At 46.8% G+C, this 20,502-nt stretch overlaps 1 protein-coding gene across 2 annotated transcripts; it reads right to left on the bottom strand.

Moving 5' to 3' along the window:
* Nucleotides 1–16: 16 nt before the first annotated feature.
* On the bottom strand, nt 17–19,188 carry PMM1 (phosphomannomutase 1). 2 transcript variants are annotated; one of them, XR_004693379.2, is made up of 9 exons: nt 19,066–19,188; nt 15,001–15,118; nt 13,096–13,172; nt 12,240–12,331; nt 11,086–11,185; nt 10,673–10,748; nt 9,151–9,266; nt 5,014–5,321; nt 17–1,544 (listed from the first exon to the last, which is right to left on the bottom strand). XR_004693379.2 is itself a non-coding variant. In XM_035128346.2 (8 exons), the coding sequence occupies exons 1-8, from the start codon at nt 19,138–19,140 to the stop codon at nt 5,199–5,201; spliced, it is 777 nt and encodes a 258-aa protein (XP_034984237.1). In that variant the 5' UTR covers nt 19,141–19,188; the 3' UTR covers nt 3,732–5,198. The 2 variants fall into 2 exon arrangements, 1 of the variants encoding a protein (XP_034984237.1); XM_035128346.2 differs by lacking the exon at nt 17–1,544 and having other exon boundaries at nt 3,732–5,321.
* Between the last annotated feature and the right edge of the window lie 1,314 nt (nt 19,189–20,502).

The raw sequence follows: 20,502 nt of genomic DNA, 5'->3' as shown, positions 1-20,502 counted from the left end.
TAGGGTGGTTCTTTGGTACAGATGATACCAGAATGACGTCACAAAATCTGGATCTAGGGAATTGAATTGGGTGGCTAGTCTTCAGGTGTCTGACTGTCCTGTTCAAGACAGGTGGAAAGACTGACCACCATGGGCCATATACTCTGCCCAGATGGCACCTTAGGAAATATGTAAGGACTCACCTCACATCTAAAGTCCTCTTCAGGCACTGATGTCTAATCATGTAGGAGGTGTGGGGCTGTTCTATGTCTGACCACCTCCTGTTTGGTGGAAGATCTAATTGGGATTGTAAATACATTCCACTAAAGGCACTCGCAAGCCTCCTTGTGATTGGGAGCCCCACTTGTGTAGGGTTCCCACAATCCCTTTGCAGACCTCCCTGCTCAAGCAGAAACTCTAGTGTTGGAGGGGATGAGGGCAGCATGTGTGCATCTGCCCCTCCTGCAGTTAGGCCACGTTCACACCATACATGCAAAGCACAATATCACTTGAAACATTCACTGCTTCCCCCAAAGAGTTCTGGAAGCTGTAGTGCCATAATCCCTCTCCAAAGGAACTCTGGGAATTGTGAGGGGAAGAGAGGCCTCCCAACAACTCTCAACACCCTTAGCAAACTGCAGCTCCCATAATTCTTTGGGGGAAGCTGTGGTATCAGTACTTTGAATGTATGTTGTCAATATGGTCTAAGGCAGGCTTCCTCAAACTCAGTCCTCCAGACATTTTGAGACTACAATTCCCATCATCCCTGACCACTGGTCCTGTTAGCTAGGGATCATGGGAGTTGTAGGCCAAAACATCTGGAGGGCCGCAGTTTGGGGATGCCTGGTTTAAGAGGACAACAGCCATACATGTAATCATCTAGCACAGGATGGGCTATTTTGAAGACAGTAGCTTTTCAAAGTTTCAGGCAAAGTGTTTCTCTCCCTCCCATCACGAGCTTTTATGTGGAAATGTTAGGGCAGCTTCCCCCAAGCTGGTGACCTCTAGATGTTTCGGACTAAAACACCATTATCCTTGGCAATTGGCCATAGGGATTGGGGCTGACTGAAGTCCAACATAATCCAGGCTGGATAAGGCTCTGTGAGGGAATTGTATCTGTGACCTTCACAGATACTGTAGATGGTTGGTCAAAATAAGCTGCCAAGTTGTTACTGTTTGTGCTTTTGTTTGTTTGAATTTGAGCAAATGCAAATTGACCAGAAATAACAAAAACAAATAGTATTGATTTCCTGTGCCTTCATTATTATTAGTATTTAGTTCCACATTAAGTTACAATATTGAACTACAAAGCATATAAGCCTGGGTGTAGGAGCTCAGCTGCCTGTTTGTGATGCATTGAAAATATATATATGAACAGCTGCCTGTGAGCAAAAACCCACAAATTGGTCAGTAGTAGACATCTGGTTTTCACATAAAATTTAAATAAGGATACATTTCTCATTAACTGAATGTTGCCTTTTCTTTTTTCTTTTTGTCCATTCTAAAAAACGCAGTCGCTCTGTGTCGGAATCAGTTCCTTCCTGTAAGAGTCATTTAAATATCTCCTGCTGAAAAGAGGTGGTGGGTAAAAGGGGAAAGGAGGAGTAATCTCTTCAAAACAGAGTTAAACCAGGCACAAGTGAAGATGCAGACAAGTAGACACAGTACTAGGTGAAAACATCATTGATGCAACTTTACAAACCAGACTTCTCCAGCCTGGTGTCCTCTGTTTTAAACGCCAGTGTCCATCAGCTACATTTGATTTTGGTAGCTGCAAGGCTGTCAGTCCTGGAGGGCACCAGGCAGTGACAATCACCTAAGATAAACTCCCTCCTTGCTACCCTTTATTTCCAAATATCCATTCATGCAGGTAGCAAGCTGCAGTCCTACCAAGTCCTGTCAAGTTGTCCCTTTTTTTAAAGGGAAATTCCCTTATGCTGAATCGGCTTCCTCGTGAGAAAAGGGAAAGCTTGACAGCTATGAGTCCTACACTAGTGTGTTGTATATAAACAAACCTTGCGTTCATATTCATATGAAAGTAGCTGGAAGCATTCATTGCAGATATTATGAGCTACGTAATATGAACATTCACTTTGGAGAGCTCCATGTTCCACTGAGTAGGGGAGGGAATAGGGCAGCCTATTTTCTACTCATAAGAGGCTGTCCTGCCCTGACAACTACAGCTGTCACTTTTTTCCCCTGGAGTTTCAGTTGAACTGTACAAGCTCTGATCTGCAGTGCCATACAAAGCACACAGCCTGCCTTGAGGCAGAGGGTGAGAGTACAGACACAGTTTCTGAGACCTATGGAGTGTAGATGGCTATCTTCTAGTGAGGAGTACATAATAAAAGGGTCGTGCCCTTTCTCCATTAATCTTTTTTGTGCTTTCCTCCTTTCAGGAATCTTGGAGGGGACAGCCTTGTAGGACAGCAGGTATACTGAATTGATTTACCTGTTGTTTAAAGGGCACATACACTCTACCTGTGTCCTCCTTACGCCCTGCTCAGATGTGCTATGGACTGGATGTCCTTCATGGGTGAAAGAACCTCTTCCCCTTGAGATATAGCTGGACTCCCAGTGTCCAAACCTGAAGTGGTCATTGGTGATGGGAATTATAGTCAAGTCACAGCTTCTGTACCCTTGATCTATTGGCACTGACAAAAAATCTTCATCGGCATAAATTTGTAAATATGCAAATGATCAACCCATAACTGGCTCCGAGTGAAATACATTGTTGGCTTATTGGAAAATGTTGAGATATTTTTTGACTGGGGTGAAAGAGAATGATGAGGACAAGTGTAGAAGGGAATAGGATACAAAGGGCAGACAAGACAATGACCAGAGGGGCAACTTAACAGATAGAAAGGAAAGTCAAGCCATAGCATCCAGTTCTGTGGTTTTTTTTACTGCTTGGAAGGCTTTGCTTCCAAATTCACAACACTGTGCATGGAACCATGAGAGCTAGGAACTGTTTTTTGTTTTTGTTTTTAATGAAAAGTAAGCAGCATGAAGCAACTCAATCTTACTGTGGCACAGTATGTGAAATGCATATATTAGGGCTGGGCGATAATCTGGTTTTCAACATCGTGATATAGCCACAGCTAAACATTGTGATATACCAATATATCACAATGTCTGAAATAAGGATGGAGCTATGTAGAGGCGTTGGTTGGCTTCACAGTTTTTCCCCCATCGTGATTTTTGCCAGCGACTGCTCTTGTGATTTGCTGCTCCCTGCAGGAGGCAGGGAAGAGCTGAGCCACAGAGTTAACATCATGATTTTTGCATAGCAACACACACACACACACCATGGTTCATTATATTTTGCCAGGTGAAAAATTATCAAACTAATACCATGAAATGGACTTCAAACCAGTTTTGGATGATATATCATCCAGTCCGAACACACAACATGATTTGTGATTTATGAAATTGATATCACCATATGGCCTTCAAATGGGTTTTGGACAATATATTGATGTATCGCCCAGCCCTGGCATATATAATTGTACTCTGACAGTATCTAATAGGAAGTCACCAATAGAGGAAGAACCTTTTGCAATTAACCATCACTCTTATCACTATTTTTATCTAAAGGCAACTTGCTGTGGTAGAAACAGGCAAATCTTTAGTCTCTGCTTTTGCTGCAATAGACTAACACCATTACCCCTCTGGAAACTAAAGAAAATATTTCTGTGTTAAATATAAAAATCTAGGGTTTGGAGACTACAGTAATGAAGGCTGCTGCAACGTTTGCTACAGTTTGGCTAGTCTCAGTAGTTTATAGCTAATTTCACATTCAAACATTTAGTAAATCTGAACTTTAGATTCTTATTCAGACAAGTCTAGAAGGAAATCTACATCGCAATCTGATGACTAATCAGGAATGATATTAAAGCTACAGCTGTAAACGTTTCCTCATTCATAAACCTGGTTTAATCCATCTGGATTTATGAATGTGTGAATGCATTAGAACTTGGTCCTTCTGTTGCCCTATGCTCAAACCATCATTCTCCCTATTTTCAGTGCGAGTGCCATTGTTTATGTAGACAAAACACCACATATACAGAAGAGGGAGATAGCTGCAGGTTTGGGAAGAGCTCAAGAACAGTGGATACTTAAGGAAAACAACCACCACCCAAAATAACTGCTGAAGCCTGAAGGTGCTCAGGGGCCACAGAATGCTTTCTGAGGATGGAATGGAATATCCGGGGGGAGGGCACTGAACAGGAACTCTCCACATTGCAACATTTTGTTGAAGGCCCCACTTGTCTTTAATACTCTTTATTTTGGGGGCTAAATGAACATGTTGCCTTTGTCACAAAGTTCTTTACAACAGCACAATCCCTAACGTTGCTCATAGGTCATCCAACTAACACAGCTGAAATCTGTTTAAAGATGCACAACTCAGCACTGTTGTTCAGCCTGATCAAGCGCTGGAGATCTGTGTGCAGCAGAAAGTTTCTGTACAGGTATCACTTGCTAGATCAGGAAGCACAGGCATAAATGAGATGTGCATCTCGGTGTGGATGCCAGCATCCATACTGCATTGCTTTCAATGGGTGTGAAGAGCATATCCCATCCACATTCTGGCACAATAGCCATGTGCCAATGTCTCAAAAACCAAACCAAACCTCACTCTGCTAGGAGGGGCCCATTATTTATCATTCAGGTTACGCTCTCCTTTCGCACATTAAAAAGGCTCTCAAAAATAATTTGCCAACCACATTGATGGTTCAAGAATATGAAAATACTTGACAGGTCTTGTACTTGTAACACTACAGGCCCTGCTCCCTTTTAAATATAACTTTAGTGTCTTTGTGAGATTCATCTCAAAAATATCGCCTTGGCATTTCTTCTAGAAATGGAAGGGGGTATATAAATTATTTCAATCATTATAATCATCATCTCAAAAATACAGTAGGTTCATTTGGGTGAATCTGTGGGGAAGGGTGATTACTAGCTTCCAAATAAGAAAGGAAAAAAGCCTTAACTAGAATACAGGTTTCACTTTAAACATAAACAACACTTTACCTCGTTTGGTGGCACAACTGATGAAGAGCTTTCATCATCTCCCTCCCATTCTGACACTCCAACTCCCATTTCCAAAGTGCATTTTGACCTTGGGCCTCAGCAAGTCCTGAAAGGATCCGAAAGGTGCTTTCCTAATGTGAGTGAGGGTTCGTCCGAGTGATCGAGAGCAGCAGGGACACCACAGGTCAAGATTCATTCACTGTCTCTGGAAAGAAGATCTCCTGGCACCTCCGGACTGTGTCTTGGGGAGACTGGATGCTGTGCCCCACCGTGCGAGGGTCGTCATAGATTTCATAGTCATTCCCACCCTAAGGATAAGAAGAATCTTTACCATTGGCTGCTTAGAATTAAGATGCTGGAGGTGGTGGTTAAAATGAGCAGGCAAGTATAGACTACAGTAAGTCCACAACCTGGGCACATTTAACATGTGCACATTCAATGTGCTTGGCATTAAAAAAATAATAATAAAAGGGGAGCAGAAAGGGAGTGGGTGACCAGGAAAAAAGACTTTGGCAATCTTACCTGGCATTGAACCCAATGTGTTTGGACTATACACAATTTTGGCTTTAGGTGTATTCCCTCTGTAAGTTGCAGCCTTACTATACTTGAAAAACACACAATTCAAAGTGTTGGTGCTGACCTTTAAAGCCCTAAATGGCCTCGGCCCAGTATACCTGAAGGAGCGTCTCCACCCCCATCGTTCAACTCAGACACTGAGGTCCAGCGCCGAGGGCCTTCTGGGGGTTCCCTCCCTGCAAGAAGTGAGGTTGCAGGGAACCAGGCTGAGGGCCTTCTCAGTGGTGGCACCAGCCATGTGGAACACCCTTCCATCAGATGTCAAGGGAATAAACAGCTATCTGACTTTTAGAAGACATCTGAAGGCAGTTTTTAATGTTTGATGTTTTATCGTGTTTTTAATATTCTGTTGGGAGCTGCCCAGAGTGGCTGGGGAAACCCAGCCAGATCAGCGGGGTATAAATTCTTCTTCTTCTTCTTCTTCTTCTTCTTCTTCTTCTTCTTCTTCTTCTTCTTCTTCTTCTTCTTCTTCTTCTTCTTCTTCTTCTTCTTCTTCTTCTTCATCATCATCACCACCATCCAATTTCCACCCCCCAGTAAGGCAGAATATGAGTCCCTCTGCCAGACCTCAGATTTATTTATCTACTTCAAGGCATGTATACCACACCTTCACCCCCAAAATGGATAGCGTTATACCAGTTGCTGGGAATCCCAAGTGAGCATAATGCTGTTGCACTTGGATCCCACTTCCCTTAGACATCTGATTGGCCATGGTGAAGATGCAATGATGGACTAGTTATTTTTGCACTACAATTCTCATCACCTGTGACCAGTGACCATTGGCCACTAGCCAACTGGGCAGGGCCGGTTCGCCCATTGGCCCTAGTGGCGCGGGGTGCCTGGGCGCTGAGGGGCACCCCAGCAAGTGGGGGCGTTGCTCGGCGGCCTCCCTTTTCCCTCCTCCTGCACACCGCGCCGCTCAGGGGAGAGCAGGGAGGTAAGCGAGCGGAGCAGGGGCACTAGGACCCTGTTCCGCTCTGCAGCGCCAGGATCATCCCTCACCCCGGCGCTGCGTTTCATTGGTAGAGGCAACGCCACATGGCAGCAGTTCTACCAATGAAAACGCAGCGCCAGGGTCATCCCTGTTGGTGGGAAGGCTCGGATGCCTTCCTGCAGTCTGGGGCTCTCCCCGCTGGCTTCATGGCGCTCCACTGCCGGCGGGAGGGCTCCAGCCCCAGAAAAGGGGAGCTCGCCGTCAGGGAGTAGCTGCCCGTGGGGGGCTTCTGCAAGGAGTGCAGAGACACGGCAGCCTCCCTCACACCCGCTCTGCTCGCTTCCCTCAGCCCCCCCCCACGTTGGAATGGTTTCTGCCCAGCTCCTTGCCCCCTCGGCCCCAAGAAACCGCCACCCTGGGCCGCTGCGAAGAGGCTGCCAAGCACTCCCAAGCCCCGTCTTCCACGCCCGCTGAATGGCCGGCGTGGCTGCTGCTCAGCCGAGGCCCCTTGCCGCCTGCCGGCCCCCCACGGACTGTGGGGATGGTGCTGGTGGGACAGGCGCGGAGGGAGCCTTTGGAACTGAGGCGGCAGTGGCGCTGCTTGTGAGGGACGCCTGAGAGACTTCGTTGAGGCGGAGGCCGCCTGTCCTCCTCAGGTTTGGCTTAAGTTGTTTTTTTGGGGGGGGGGTGGGGAGCCTCCCTTTTCCCCTCTTTGGGGGGGTGCCGGAGGGATCTTCGCACCACGGCGCCGGATATGCTCAAGACGGCCCTGCAACTGGGGCCAATGAGAGCTGGAATCCAGCAACATCTGGAGAGTCTCAGGATCATCACCCTTCCTGTAAAGCAGGGGTCAGCAAACTTTTTCAGCAGGGGGCCGGTCCACTGTCCCTCAGACCTTGTGGGGGGCTGGAATATATTTTGAAGGAAAAAATATGATGCAAGAGCACCACGAGCCCCGGTGGCTGCTTACCTGTGTCTTGTGAGGGGCAGGGGCTGGCCGTGGCAGCGGGACGATGAACGGCACGCGAAAGGACTCTGGAGAGGGGCTGCTTAAAATGGTGGCCGCTCGAGTGCTGCTGCTGGCACCAACAAAGACCAGCCCCCTTTCTCCTCTAGGCAGGGCAGGGAGAAGCCAGGAGGAGGGAGGGAGGAGGCACCGCTGCCACCGTGTGAGGGAGAGGGAAAGAACACGCGCGCTGCTGATCCATGTGGCGATTCCCGGACTGTCTGCAGGCCGGATCCAGAAGGCAATTAGGCCTGATCTGGCCCGTGGCCCTTAGTTTGCCTACCCATGCTGTAAAGTGTATGTGCCAGGAGGCTCAAGCCATCTGAAACCAGCAAGGAATTGAAAATAATGCAGAGCTGGGCAGTGAGACACAAAAACCACTGCTTCTGGAACAGGTCTTAAGCAGGTCAGGCGCCCTGGCGCCCTGGTGCGCAGATCGCTCTGGTGCCCCCGCCCCGCTTCTTCCGGCAGCTGGTGGTTTCCGCGCGCCCCCCTGCTAACCCGGCGCCCTGCGCCACCCAACCTACCCCTAGAGCCGGCCCTGTTCTGGAAAGCACTATATTTATTGAGCCCTGGAAAGAATATCTTCCTCCCTCTCCTGCCCCCTTCTAATCCTGAACTTGGGTTGTGTGGTGCCGATCAGATTAGGTGGTTTCTGCATACCCAAGGGACTGCAGACCCTAGTTATGCAGAATTTGTAAATTAAAGTATTTAATTGTGGGACCTGACTTCATGTAAAACCTAATCTGAAGTGATGCTGCTGCACATGGTATTGATTTTCCCCTCTCATGCATCAGTAGTCGTGACCTCACATGACCTTTAGTAAACAGATGCTGACAGGGAGGGAGGAGAGCCAATGAACCAGACTATTTCAAGCATGCTTTATATAAGTGTTTCTGTGTGCAGGTTTTTTAAAAAATAATAATAAAAAAAATAAAAAAGAGGGTTGGCTGTGCTTAATTGGTGAATCCAATCTCTGCAAAGCACCCACACCAGATACGGTAACCAGAATGTGTCCACAATGCACCTGAAAGCAATTACGTAAGGGCTGAAGTGCGGGCTGCATTATCTGCACTGTAAGATTCATGATGAGTTGCCCACTTCCTTTTCTCCTTCCTCGGAAAGCTTCTGCGCAGACAAATCCCCTTAAGAGACACTGAAATGAAATGGCACCTTAACAGATGTACTGTATTTGCATTTTCCCGTCACCGGAAGAGGGCACTGTTAGTTTATACTTGCTTTCATGCAGTCCAGGTACCAACCTGTAAGGCTGGAAAATGCGAATGAGAGCCACTTCGAACCTCACAGCCAATGCTCCCATCACACATCAGTTGTGTATTTTCTGAAACATCCAAACGGCATTTGCACATCTGAAAACAGGCTTTCAGCCATGGTCCCCAGGTCTATTTACCATATGTTTTGAAATACACAAACACCCTTTAAACATTGTAGAAAAGACACAGTTGAGCCACGGTGGAAATGGGAGTCTTGCTGGTTATTTTAATGCAACGTAGCTCTGCGGAGAGCCTGCCAGTTTAGATATGGACAACTTTATCTTCCTCGATCCCACACAGGGCTTGGCCCCTTGTCAAAGAACAGGGGTTTGGTCAGATTTACTTACTGGACTTGTCTCATTCCCAAAGAAATGGATGGTGTCAAATCTCTCATCCTCAAGGACGTCGAGGCAATAGCGCTTGTCCCAGCCCTCAGGGAAGACGTCAAAGCTGATCATCCCACCTGCCAGAGGGGGAAAGCGTGATGGAATTAAGCGAAACAGACTGAAGGTGGAGGCTTGCAGGAAAAAAGATCTCCCCTCAACACCTCAGGTGCAAATGGCTTTCATAGAATAAATTGTTCCGTGATAGATGGTCATGCACCATGGCTGCCTGCCTGCCTGCCTGCCTCTCTGACACATTAATTCAGTAGCTGCTGTTTCTATGGCAATGGGACTGAATGGCGTCAGCAAGGCCCCATCAGCCAAAGGCACAAACAACAAACTGTTGGCTGGGGAAGTGTGAGGAGCAGGAGCTTCTTAGAAAAAAATATAAGGGGGAAGGGTGGCTCTCAAGCTTTTTGGCTGGAGGGTTGGCAGGGAACCCTCTTCTAAAGTGTTCTTGTCTTCGAAGTACGGCTGGGCAGGGAAAGGAGAGTCTGTTAACTGTGGGACGAATGTAAAATGCAGATTGGTCCTAGCATTTGGATCACTGCAGGGCAGAGCAAAGGACTTTTGCCATGAGACCTCATTCACTGTCACTTTGGCAGTACTACATCTGTATTCCAGATAAATTATTCTGGCATGCTGGTGGAACAGCTCCAATAGCAACTGCCCCCACCACAAATAAAGGAAATATGGCCACCTGCCAGCCCCCTAGTAAGGGACAAAGAGCCCACTATTGCCAGCACTGTACTCCTAGTCACATGTTAGCCACACGAAGGATGCACACATGATTAGGCACAATTTCAGGTTTACGAGTACAGCCATTTCCCCCTCCAGTCTGCTGCTGAACACGTAGAGGTCAGAGGGGTGGCAGTGAAGGGGGCACACATACTTGGGATGGGGGGGGGGCAGGAGCACAGAGGGCTAACAAATGGATAGGGCTACACCCAAAACAGTGCATTGCTGCCAGACCACTGGGATATTAGGCAGAGCGCTGCTAGCCACAGACCATGCTCTGATCCTGGCAATTCTTGGTAAAGAAAGTGATCCCTCAGTTAAAACAGCAGTCCTTCCAAGCACACTAACTTGGAAGTACAGTACCGGTATGTTTCACTCAACTAAATGGGGGTTATGTCTAAAAACTTTTGGGGGTTTCAGAATAGTGTGGAAAAGAAACTCATCGCAGACAGGGATCAACACAGGGAAACCTCTTTTAAGACCTGTAACAAAGCACTTACTCAGCTTTTTAAACATACACAATGCTAGGTATGTTGCTTTTCCAAGACTCCAAAACTAATTGTACCAAGCACCCAAAGTCACTTAAAAAATTTTTTTGTCTGTTTCTAGCACAAGAATAATGAATGTGTGTACACAAAAGCACAACACAGCCAAAACAAGAATATATGCATATTCTTCTTGAATACAAAATCAATTGTTTTTCCTATCCATTCCTCTCAAAAGAAGAAAGGACTAAGAAAACTCTCACCTCGGGAAAACCGCAGGCCTTTGCCAGCAAACTCCCTCTGCAGGGCAGCTACAAACTTCTCTCGAATCCTCTCTTTCTGTAAAGGAGATGAACAGAAAACAAGTGAGAGAGGACTGAAGAGGAATAAGGAAACATCCCCCTCAATTACTTTGATCCTTGTCAGATCCCACTTTCCCCCATGAAACCCAGTATTTTGCGTTTGTGCCTTGCAATTTCTTTCAAGAACTGTGACCAGGCAGAATAATATTCCTATTTAGCTCCAGCTTACAAGCAAGGTACCCTAGCAACAAGCTTAATTCTTAGGGAAAACACACAGCACAGCACAGCACAGCACAGCACAACACAGCACCCTGGGGTTCTAACAGGCTCCAGTGTGCCACAAATACACTTGGAGCCTAATGCTCATTATTTACCTTGTCCAGTTCTGAAAACTCTATTCGTTCTTCCAAAGTGCAGCTTCGACCAATAGGAGAGATGTTCAGCATTCCATTGCGAAATTCAATAAACGTCCCCCTGAGAATTTTTTTATTTAAGGGGAAGAGAGAAGGAGAAACTTGAGAGAAGGAGAAACTTGAGTGGTTGTAAAAAAAAAATGGACAATTCTGTTGCACAGCCTCATGATTTCTTTAACATGAAGTCAAGCAGAATCTTCCCGCCGTGATACAACACAAGGTCAAACTAATCTCAAGAAGAGGAACCTCAACCTTGCTTATGGTGTGTGGCATGCAACTTTTCATAAGAGATTCCTCATGGCCCTTACCTATCGCATCTTATTTCTTCCAGGGTGATTCCCCCCCCCCCACAAGAGCTGGAGCTATTAGAAATAAATGCCTAGAATACCACTCTTTAATGTTTCATTTATTCAGGATGCAAAATTCCCATGCAGTGTGTTTGCAATGTTGGGCACAGCATTATAGTGTAGCAAAAGAACATAAACTGAGTCGAGGTTAACCTGTTTTTTTGGAAAGTGGTACTCACAAGACACAACATCTATGAAGGCTAAGTTAAATCAGCTGCACACAGAGTGGCTTTCATTCTGTTCTAAACACGGACTCTTTACAAATATATAGAAGGATATTGGAAAAAGTGGGGAAACCATAGCAACTAGTTAGCCAGTATAGTGAATAACAGGGCAATGAGTTTAAACTCCAGAAAGGAAGGAATTTCTTCTTAACATGTTACCCAACTCTAAGAACAGTTATGCAGTGAAATAAAGTGCTGAAAGAAATTATGGATATTTCCCTTTCAGGTATTCAATAAAACAGGTTTCTGTATTCTGTTATATATTATTTGAAGATTAAGGTTCTTTGTTTTAGTTGGGAGGGCTGGATTATCAACTTTGTGGTTCTAAATACTCACATAGTATCTGGAAAATAAAAAGAGAGACCTGAATCCTTTGATAGGTTAACTTAAGGAAGGAAAGCCCCTCCCCAAGCTCGAAGTGACATGCTTGTCCTAAAAAGTCTCTCTGGAGAAATTGGGGCACTTCCTGAACAATGGGACTAGGACACTTCCTTAAGGAGACAAGCCAGAGTCTGCATGCCCTTGAATAAGAAAGGACCATTACCGTTTTTTGGGCAGCTTTAGAAGTGCCATGTAGTTGAGGCAGAAGTTGATCAGATCCTGCAGAAGTTCTTCCCCAAGATGGTTCTGGATAGCCTTTAAAAAAAAAAAGCCAAAGGTCACACTGAGCCAACAGAGTGCAATTCTCTTACCAAATCCACCCACATTGTGAACGTCAGAACAGGCAATGTTGTTTTATATGTTGAATGGAACAAACATGAAAAGAGAGGGGCAGCACCAAAAGGACTAGTAAATAAAGGGAAAAAGTGAAGATTCAAAACGTTGCTTTAGAATTTTATTTTGTGCTGTAATGTACTCAACATGTTTTTGACACATCACCTTGCACTAAAAGAAATCATAACAAGGATTAGATGTCCACATTCCTGCATCGCAGGGGGTTGGAGTAGATGACCCTTGGGATCCCTTCCAACTCTACATGCATTTATATAAGGCCTGGGAGGGGCCTTCCTGCTATGGGAAGAGCCAGGAGCAACAGATTATCCAGTTGCTCCTGTGAGGAGATGTTGTGTCCTCTCAGGGACTAAAGCGTTGAGTACTCTTTACACAATCTTTATTGTCATTTCTGAGTGCTCCTGAAGGTGTCAAAATGCCAGAAAGATGCTGGGCATATTCCTTCACAAATTAAAATTATTCAAGCATTACTTCAAAGTTTTGCCTCCTTCTTTGGAGGGGGGGGGAAGGGAAACCCTTCCTCAATAAAGTACTGACCTATCAGAGCCAGATACCCTGAGAGGGTTTGGATACCATCATCTCTCTCTGAGAGATATGGCAGGGAAGGAGGGCGAGAGGAGGAGGAAATTTGCAGCCTTGGTGGCAGAGCACAAAGCCGCGGGGCCTACCTGCTTGGAGACCAGTTGCCCGTTCTTGTACTGCACGGTGCCATTTTCTGCAAAGACGTAATCAAACTTGCCGATAACTGTGGGGAATAGATTTGTAGGGGCAAAAAGGATGTTGAGGAGAAGAAGTGAAGGAAGGGAAATGAAGGTGAGAGAGAAATATCAATCAGTCAGGTGGATAGGGGCTGCAAGGGAAGTGGATGCTGAATCGCAGGATCTCTGTGGTTTTATTCTGACACTTCAGCAAAGCTTTATTTGAGGTGCCCTGAAAATAGTGATGCTCCCATTTTACAGATGAAGGTGTGCAAGTTGCTGAGTGAGAACTCAATCATCTCACAGACACAGCAACAAAGCTGAATTGTGCCTGCCCATGCTCTCTTTGTCTGGCCTCCCCCCCTTTCCCATTTGGAACGAAGTCTCAGTAACTCAGAGTGCAACTCTGAGCTTGTTTACTCAGAAGCACGTATCTCTGTGTTCAATGAAGCTTACTTGCAAGCAAATGTGCACAGATCTGCAGCCACAGGTTATTTCACACTGGCCTTTCCCAGCAGTGATAAAAAGGCCAATGCTGAATCTGCAGTTCACTTTCCGTTTAAGGGAACATTAGGTTATCTCACCTTTTCTCTAGTCTAGAAGGAAGGTTTTAGAATCTGATGTCATTCTTTGTTACTGGGGGAAGTGGCAATGGAGGGGAATGCAAAGGCATGGAACAACCGTTCTGCTTTACTTCTGCGAATGGGTGCAAGTCTTGCACTTAGGACCACGGGCTCAGAGGAACCCCACCAGCTACGTCTGGAAACATGGGCTGTGAATGAAGTCACGATGCCATTTACTGTAGGATGCCCTCCAACCTTCTTAGGATTATTGCAGGCCAGATAGGATTGACTGTTTGCAGTATAAATACTACAGGTGGATCAGCTGGTGGCTTCCTTCTCTGCATTTCTGGAAGCTGCTTCTATTCCATACGGCGCTGCATTGCAAGTGCCTGCAGTTTTCTGGATCCCTGTTTCTATGTTTGTACCAAACAAATATCCCATGATCCCCTTGGCTCTGTCCCCATCTCCGCCTTTCCCCATAGTACCTCCCTCTTTGCTGTGCTGCTGTTCCTGCTTTCTCTGCTGGGACCTTCATCTGTCTTCCCTCGTGATGTACCTGCATTGGAATAAGTCAGGCACAGCTCTTGTTGGACCTGATCAAGAGGATGCCGAAACTGCATTGGGCCAATTTAAATCCACCCCTTATGGATTTAGGATATAATGAGATGTCTTGGAAATCCTGACCTGAAAGTGCAGTGTGTAATGCTGCAGATATAGGGAGTAAGAAAGAGACAGGCTACAGGTGCCTGTCCTGTCCATGTGGCTCTGGAGGCCAGTTAACCCACTTTCGAAGGCCAGAGCTGATTCCACTTCCCACCAGTCCGAAGCCACAGGAGAACATGCTGAGCTTCCAAGGACTATTTGGAGCCTTCCAATACTGAGTTTGGCTTTGTGGATCTGCAGTCAAGTTATGTTACAGTAGCATAGAAATGCCACGACTGCGTTAGGTTTGATTCCGGTGTGCAGAAAGAGCACATGGATATTCCTTCCCAGGCTGTACCACTGCCTCTGCACATAAAACAAAATTCTTCAGGTGTGGCTTGTTTGGGTGAAGTTTAGGCCCAAACTTCTCCCCAAACTAGCTTTCCTTGAAAAAGGATGGAGGTGCATGGAGTCACATGATCCCCACCCCTGCAGTCTGAAATGGTGCAGTCCACAGCAGCCGTGCCATGTGCTTTCCTCTGCATGTGTCCATTTGCCCACCCATGTGTTCACCAATAGGACTGCTATGAATGCTTGATTTTGCAGCAGGTTGTTGGATAGGCTTCCATTAAACAAAAGCACTTAGAGAGCAGAAGTGTGTATTGCTCACCTTCATCTCCTTCTCCCAGCTGCTCAGCTATCTTGGCGTAGTCTGAGCCACCCACTACCCCAATTAACACTCTTGTACGCAGCTCTTGAAGAAACTCAGCTACTTCAGGCTTAATTTTCTGGAGGGAAAAAGAGAAAGAGTGGTAGTTATTGGCAGATGTGGGGAACCTCAGGCCTTCCAGATGTGGATGAACTACAATTCCTACTCCTGTGGCTAAAAATATTAACTGAATGGTCAAAGTGGTTAATCAATTAGTTGTTTAATATGTGATTTAAAAAAAGATTTAGCTGGAATGGAAACTGCAGTGCATGTTAAAAATAATGTGACAATTTAGATCTGATTCCAAACACATATTGAAGTTTGCTACACCCCATCCCACCCCCGAAACAATTGAGATTTCTCTGTTATTTGTCAAAAGGAACAGTTGTACTTTCATTGTAAAGGGCTAGCATCTCAGCAGCTGGCATCCTTGGGCAGCTGCCAGGGCCCCAGCGCCACAACAAGGTCCACTGTTGATGCCTGTCCTGCCTTGCCCCCTCTTCTGATCTGGCACTGAGTGCCAGGTGGTTGGATACAGCCATCTTTTTAAGTTCCCACAATTCCCCAGACCTAGGAGGCACTGTGGGAAACAGAAAATGTTGCTAGATACAGTTGCCCACTGCTACTTGAAGCACTGCACCATAGCCAGATAAGCCCACCAGGACCCACTGACAAGAGGAGGGGGCCTGCCAGAGGACACTTTTGCCCAGAGTCCCCTCTCAGACCTGGAGCCAACCCTGCCACTGACTATCATAAGGAACTCTTGTGAACTGAACTGTTACATTTATTTACACTGGTGAAAATTCACCCATCACTTCAAAGCAAAAAGGCAAGGAATCTCTTAATGATCCAACCTCTAGCTGTTGGGAACAAAACCATATATTCTTCAGCACCTACAAGAGTCAATTTAAAACACACACACAAACACACACACTTGTCATCTAGCATGTTTTGCAAATGAGTTTAGCTACGGCAGTAGCAGACTTTTAAAAACACCACCTGCATCTCATTTATGTCTCTTACTTTGCAAAATCCACACGGCACCAGCATCCTGCCACAATTAAAACATTAGATGGTTAAATGAACAACCAAACACTTAAGGGGCAGGCTGGTCTAATTCAAAGGCATTGTCAACAGAGCAATGAGAGCTCACGTGATCTGCATGCAAAGGAAGCCACTCTGCCAACCCTTCAGAGTTGCTTGGACATACTCTCTCATCCACAGCGAAGCAAACCGCCTGTAGTGCGCCAAATCCAACACTTCTCAACATGCCCTATGCCCCTCCAAGAGAGATAAGACTAGAATCTGAGTAAATCAACATTGTGGTCACAAGGCAAATAATATTCAGGTTGTCTCCTTGGTTTTTTTCTCACTAGGATTTTAACACCCAGTGAATCTAAAAATAAATAAATTTGAGGGAACAGCATTATGAAGGAACAGATGAAGGCAGCAACTGATGTCCCAAAGCTGCAGCAAGACTTAAAGCAGTGTTCAGGGACTTGTCTCTCTCCAGATGTTGTAGCCAGTGATCATGGATGACTGGAGTTTGAGTCAAACAACGTCTGGAGGGCTACAGGTTTATCCTTAGTGGGTAGGGCACCATTTGCACTTCAGGCAGCCAAATGGTTTGGGCTGACAGTGATTATAGTATCATATACTTGTGAATGGTGAGTGGCAACAGCTGTCTAACTGTGCTCTGGAGTTGCCTTAAGAGCTTACTAGTTCTCCAATGAGAATATCAATAATGGCAAGCTTCTCTGACTGACAGCTTGGCTGATATGATCAGTATTTCCCTGCAATGTGCCGCATCAGGTGAATCCTGTGGGTCTTCCAGGTTGTTGTGATACAGAACCACCCCACACAATTTCTTTAGTCTGCCGTCCAAGTGGACCAGTTAGGTCCTTCCTGAACCTTGGCGTACATGCAATCTGAGCCCTCCTCTGAGATGTCCTGTAGGTTAAGAACATCCCATGAACTTAGCACCTCAACCACCCATCTCCCAATTTCCAAAAAGTGTTAAGCTTGCTTTCTTGTGTATGTGCAATGTCAATCACAGTCCACCTGGTCCTGGACTCCATAAATACTAAATTTGCTGCCTCCGGGGCCAATCAGAGGTGGAGGGGGATAGTGCCAGGAGGGTAATTTGGCCTGAGCCTCAAGCTCAAAGGGGGCCTGAGTTTTAGACACGTTAAATTTTGGATGAGTCTTGCAGCTTATTTCTATACACATTGGACCAAAATGTGATACGTTCTCTCAGCTCAGTTCAGCAAATTTGGGCATATCAATGCAGTTTAATGCATTATTTTGCTTAAAATTTAATGGAATGCATCAAATCTTTTTATTTGATGTGTTGAACGTGTCTTCTGCTCAAGGAAGTGCTACTTTACCCTTTGAGCTAGAATCTTGTGAAACAGACATGAAACAATCTGACACATGGGCAAGAGGTTGCATAAGAGAAGCTTAAGGGCTGCTATTCAACCTACCAATCTGGCACTGCACAACTGTTCTTAGATGAACAACACTAGGAGCTCTTTTATTTACTTCCATGTGCAGTACGTTGGATCCAGCCCAGTGGTCAATACTTTGAGGTGGCTTTCTTTTAAATTTTTTTTCTCATCCTTCCAAAGAACAGTAACAATTAAAGTTGATTAAAGGACACATTTGTTTTTCTCAGCAAGGAGCCCTAATGTGTTCTAATTGCCTAGCACATCCACCTTGCAGTTTGAGGAGGTGGAAAGGCTTAAAACTGAAGACCAGTTTCTACATTGGACATAATCAACTGCTAAGGCTTTCCTGCACTTGTGTGCAACTACAGTCTGAACATATGTACTGGTCTCCAAGCCAGCAGGGACCCAAAACTCTTAGCTTTGGTTTGTTTGTTTTTAATAGTCAACCAGACATCTATTTTAAAAAGTTAGAAAGCAAACTGTGGAGTCAACACTGTAAGCCTTATTAGGAAAATAAACAACTGTTGCTAAAGTCTTTTAATCACTTTTGTTGAGCAACCAGAGGAAGAAAAGCTGTCTGTTCCCAGGTAGGACTTGGAAAGGGAGCCTCCCAGAGCATCAGGGGAAAAAATAAGAGAAGCTTGCTATTGTTGCTGCCGGTCTGACACTGGATGGAGGAGAAGAATCTGCTTTTTTTAAAAAAAACTACTAATACTACTACTTTCTTTCTCTTATGAAATTTTGCACCCCTAAGAATTTTGCATCCAGGGCAATAGCCCCTGTTTATGTCACTGTGATTATGCTATGCCACTGCGATTAAGCAGCAGTTCTTGCCAATGCAAGGACCCAACCCACATACAGCATACAGGAAATACTGTTGGCATCCCTGCCTCCAAGTTCCAGATCCTAGGACCAAGAAGCAAGTAATTCTGCCTTGCTTGTGAGCTTCCTACCGGTAGCTGACCAGTTTGTGGAAACCAATAGCTCAAGCCTATGTCTGCTCAAAAGTTGCTCCCAACGTGTCCAGCTGCGCTAAGACTGCAGCCCTCGCTCCGACACTCTTGCTAGGAAGCAAACCCCACTGAACACAGCGAGACTTCCTTCCGAAGAGACCTGCAGAGGATCGCGCTGTTAAGTGCTGCAATATTGCAGATGCACGTCGGCGGTCCGGTCCAATGCGCACCATTCTTACGTAACCGTCCAGCGGAGATGCCCTGCAGCGAAGCCCAGACCTGACCCGGCAGCCTGTCTGCATCCTGACGGACCTCTTGGCCCGCGGTTGAACTCTTTCGTAACCGGTTGCAAGAAGGAGAAGAAGAGGGGGGCGAGGAGGAGCGTCGCTCTTGCCTTCCCCTCTGCCGGGATTGGGCGAGATGAGTCCGGACTCCGGACTCCGATCCAGGCACCAGCTCTGCCCGCTAAAGCGCCAGAACCCGACCGCAGCCGTCCAGTCATCCGGGCGCAGGAAAGCCGTGACTCCGGCGTGGGGTCTCTCCATTCATTCCAAAGATCGCCCAAGGGCGACCCAGACGCGCCCTCGAAGCGGGGAAGGAACGGGGTGGGGGTGGGGATACACTACCTGGCGAGGCGGGGTGAGGGTCCCATCCACGTCGAAGAGGCACAGGATCCGCTCCCGGCTCCCGGTGGCAGCCATTGCAGCCGCGGGACTCCTTCCCTCCCTCCCTCCTCCTCGGCGGCGGCGGCTCCGGCTCCTTTGCAGAGACTAGGCTGCAGTTGGCAGGGAGGCGGGAAGAAGGCGGGAGGGAGGCGGCGGCCCGAAGGCGACCCAACTGCGGCGCGAAGGGCTGCCCATGTGACTCGTGTAAACCGGCCTGGCAACACGTACACCCGCTGTGGGGCGGAGGGACCTGGGCGCCAAGGGCAGGCCGGCTCGCTCGGCGGGACCTCGGCGCGGCTCCCTCGGCTGGGCTTGCCTCGCCCTTCCCGAGGAAAACGACGCAGAGCCGGGCAAAGATTCCCGCCGTTTCCCTCCGGCGGCGGCGCCGGCGGTGTAAGGGACGCCCGCGGTACTTCTCTTAACGTGTTGCCATAGTCGACTTGGTTTTCCCGCCATCGCGTTTTAGCAAGGAGAAAAAACCGACGCGGAACACAGAACAAAAACACTGCCACGACGAGGAATTCTATGTTTTCAGCCTCGAGTCCCTGTCAGGGGAAAAGGCGGGATATAAGTCTATGGCAGCCTTCTCCTCCAACTCTGTGCTCTCCAGATTTTTGGGCTACAACTCCCACCAATCCCAGCATGGCCATCCGAGGTGGGGTTGTTGGAAGTTGTAGCCCAAAGCAGATTCTGCATGGCACTAGATCCTGTCTGGGTTTTATCCGTCTTCCACTGATACTTATCACTGAAGTGTGGAGTGCCCTTTGTGAATGTTAGTTTTGTGTTCTTTAAGATAAAATAGTTAAATTACTGTGCATTGGTAATGCAGAGTTGCTCTGCTTGTTCCACTTTACTAGCCTGTTCATTGTTATTCTGGAAATAGTGAGACTCCTGTGAATTTTTTAAAAAGTATATATTTTATTTCTTGGTTGCCTAGCCCCTTCTCCAAAAAGTCCCAAACTGACTCGCACAGTAGAAAAAAACGAACCCATATTTATATCAGTATTTATATCAGTTTTTCACGTCGGTAAAGGTAAAGGGACCCCTGACCATTAGGTCCAGTCGTGACTGACTCGGGTTGTGGTGCTCATCTTGCATTATTGGCCGAGGGAGCCGGTGTACAGCTTCAAGGTCATGTGGCCAGCATGACTAAGCCACTTCTGGCGAACCAGAGCTGTGCACGGAAACGCTGTTTACCTTCCCTCCGGAGCAGTACCTATTTATCTACTTGCACTGCATGCTTTCAAACTGCTAGGTTGGCAGCAGCTGGGACTGAGCAACGGGAGCTCACCCCGCCGCGGGGATTCGAACTGCCAACCTTCTGATCGGCAAGCCGTAGGCTCTGTAGTTTAACCCACAGTGCCACCCGCGTCCGCCATGTCTGTACATGACCTTTAT

The sequence above is a fragment of the Zootoca vivipara genome, chromosome 10 (assembly GCF_963506605.1).
Source record: "Zootoca vivipara chromosome 10, rZooViv1.1, whole genome shotgun sequence".
Classification (NCBI taxonomy): domain Eukaryota; kingdom Metazoa; phylum Chordata; class Lepidosauria; order Squamata; family Lacertidae; genus Zootoca; species Zootoca vivipara.
The sequence above is the reverse complement of the archived record's forward strand: the minus strand, read 5'-3'. Positions and strand labels throughout refer to the sequence as shown.

Bases quoted from the DNA above. Each gene is read 5' to 3' on its own strand.
- PMM1 (XM_035128346.2), bottom strand. From the start codon at position 19,140: ATGGCTGCCACCGGGAGCCGGGAGCGGATCCTGTGCCTCTTCGACGTG. The intron at 15,119-19,065 runs GTAGTGTATCCC...TTTTCCCTCCAG, and splicing joins CCCTCACCCCGCCTCGCCAG to AAAATTAAGCCTGAAGTAGC. The intron at 10,749-11,085 runs GTAAATAATGAG...TCTCCTTTACAG, and splicing joins AGTTTTCAGAACTGGACAAG to AAAGAGAGGATTCGAGAGAA.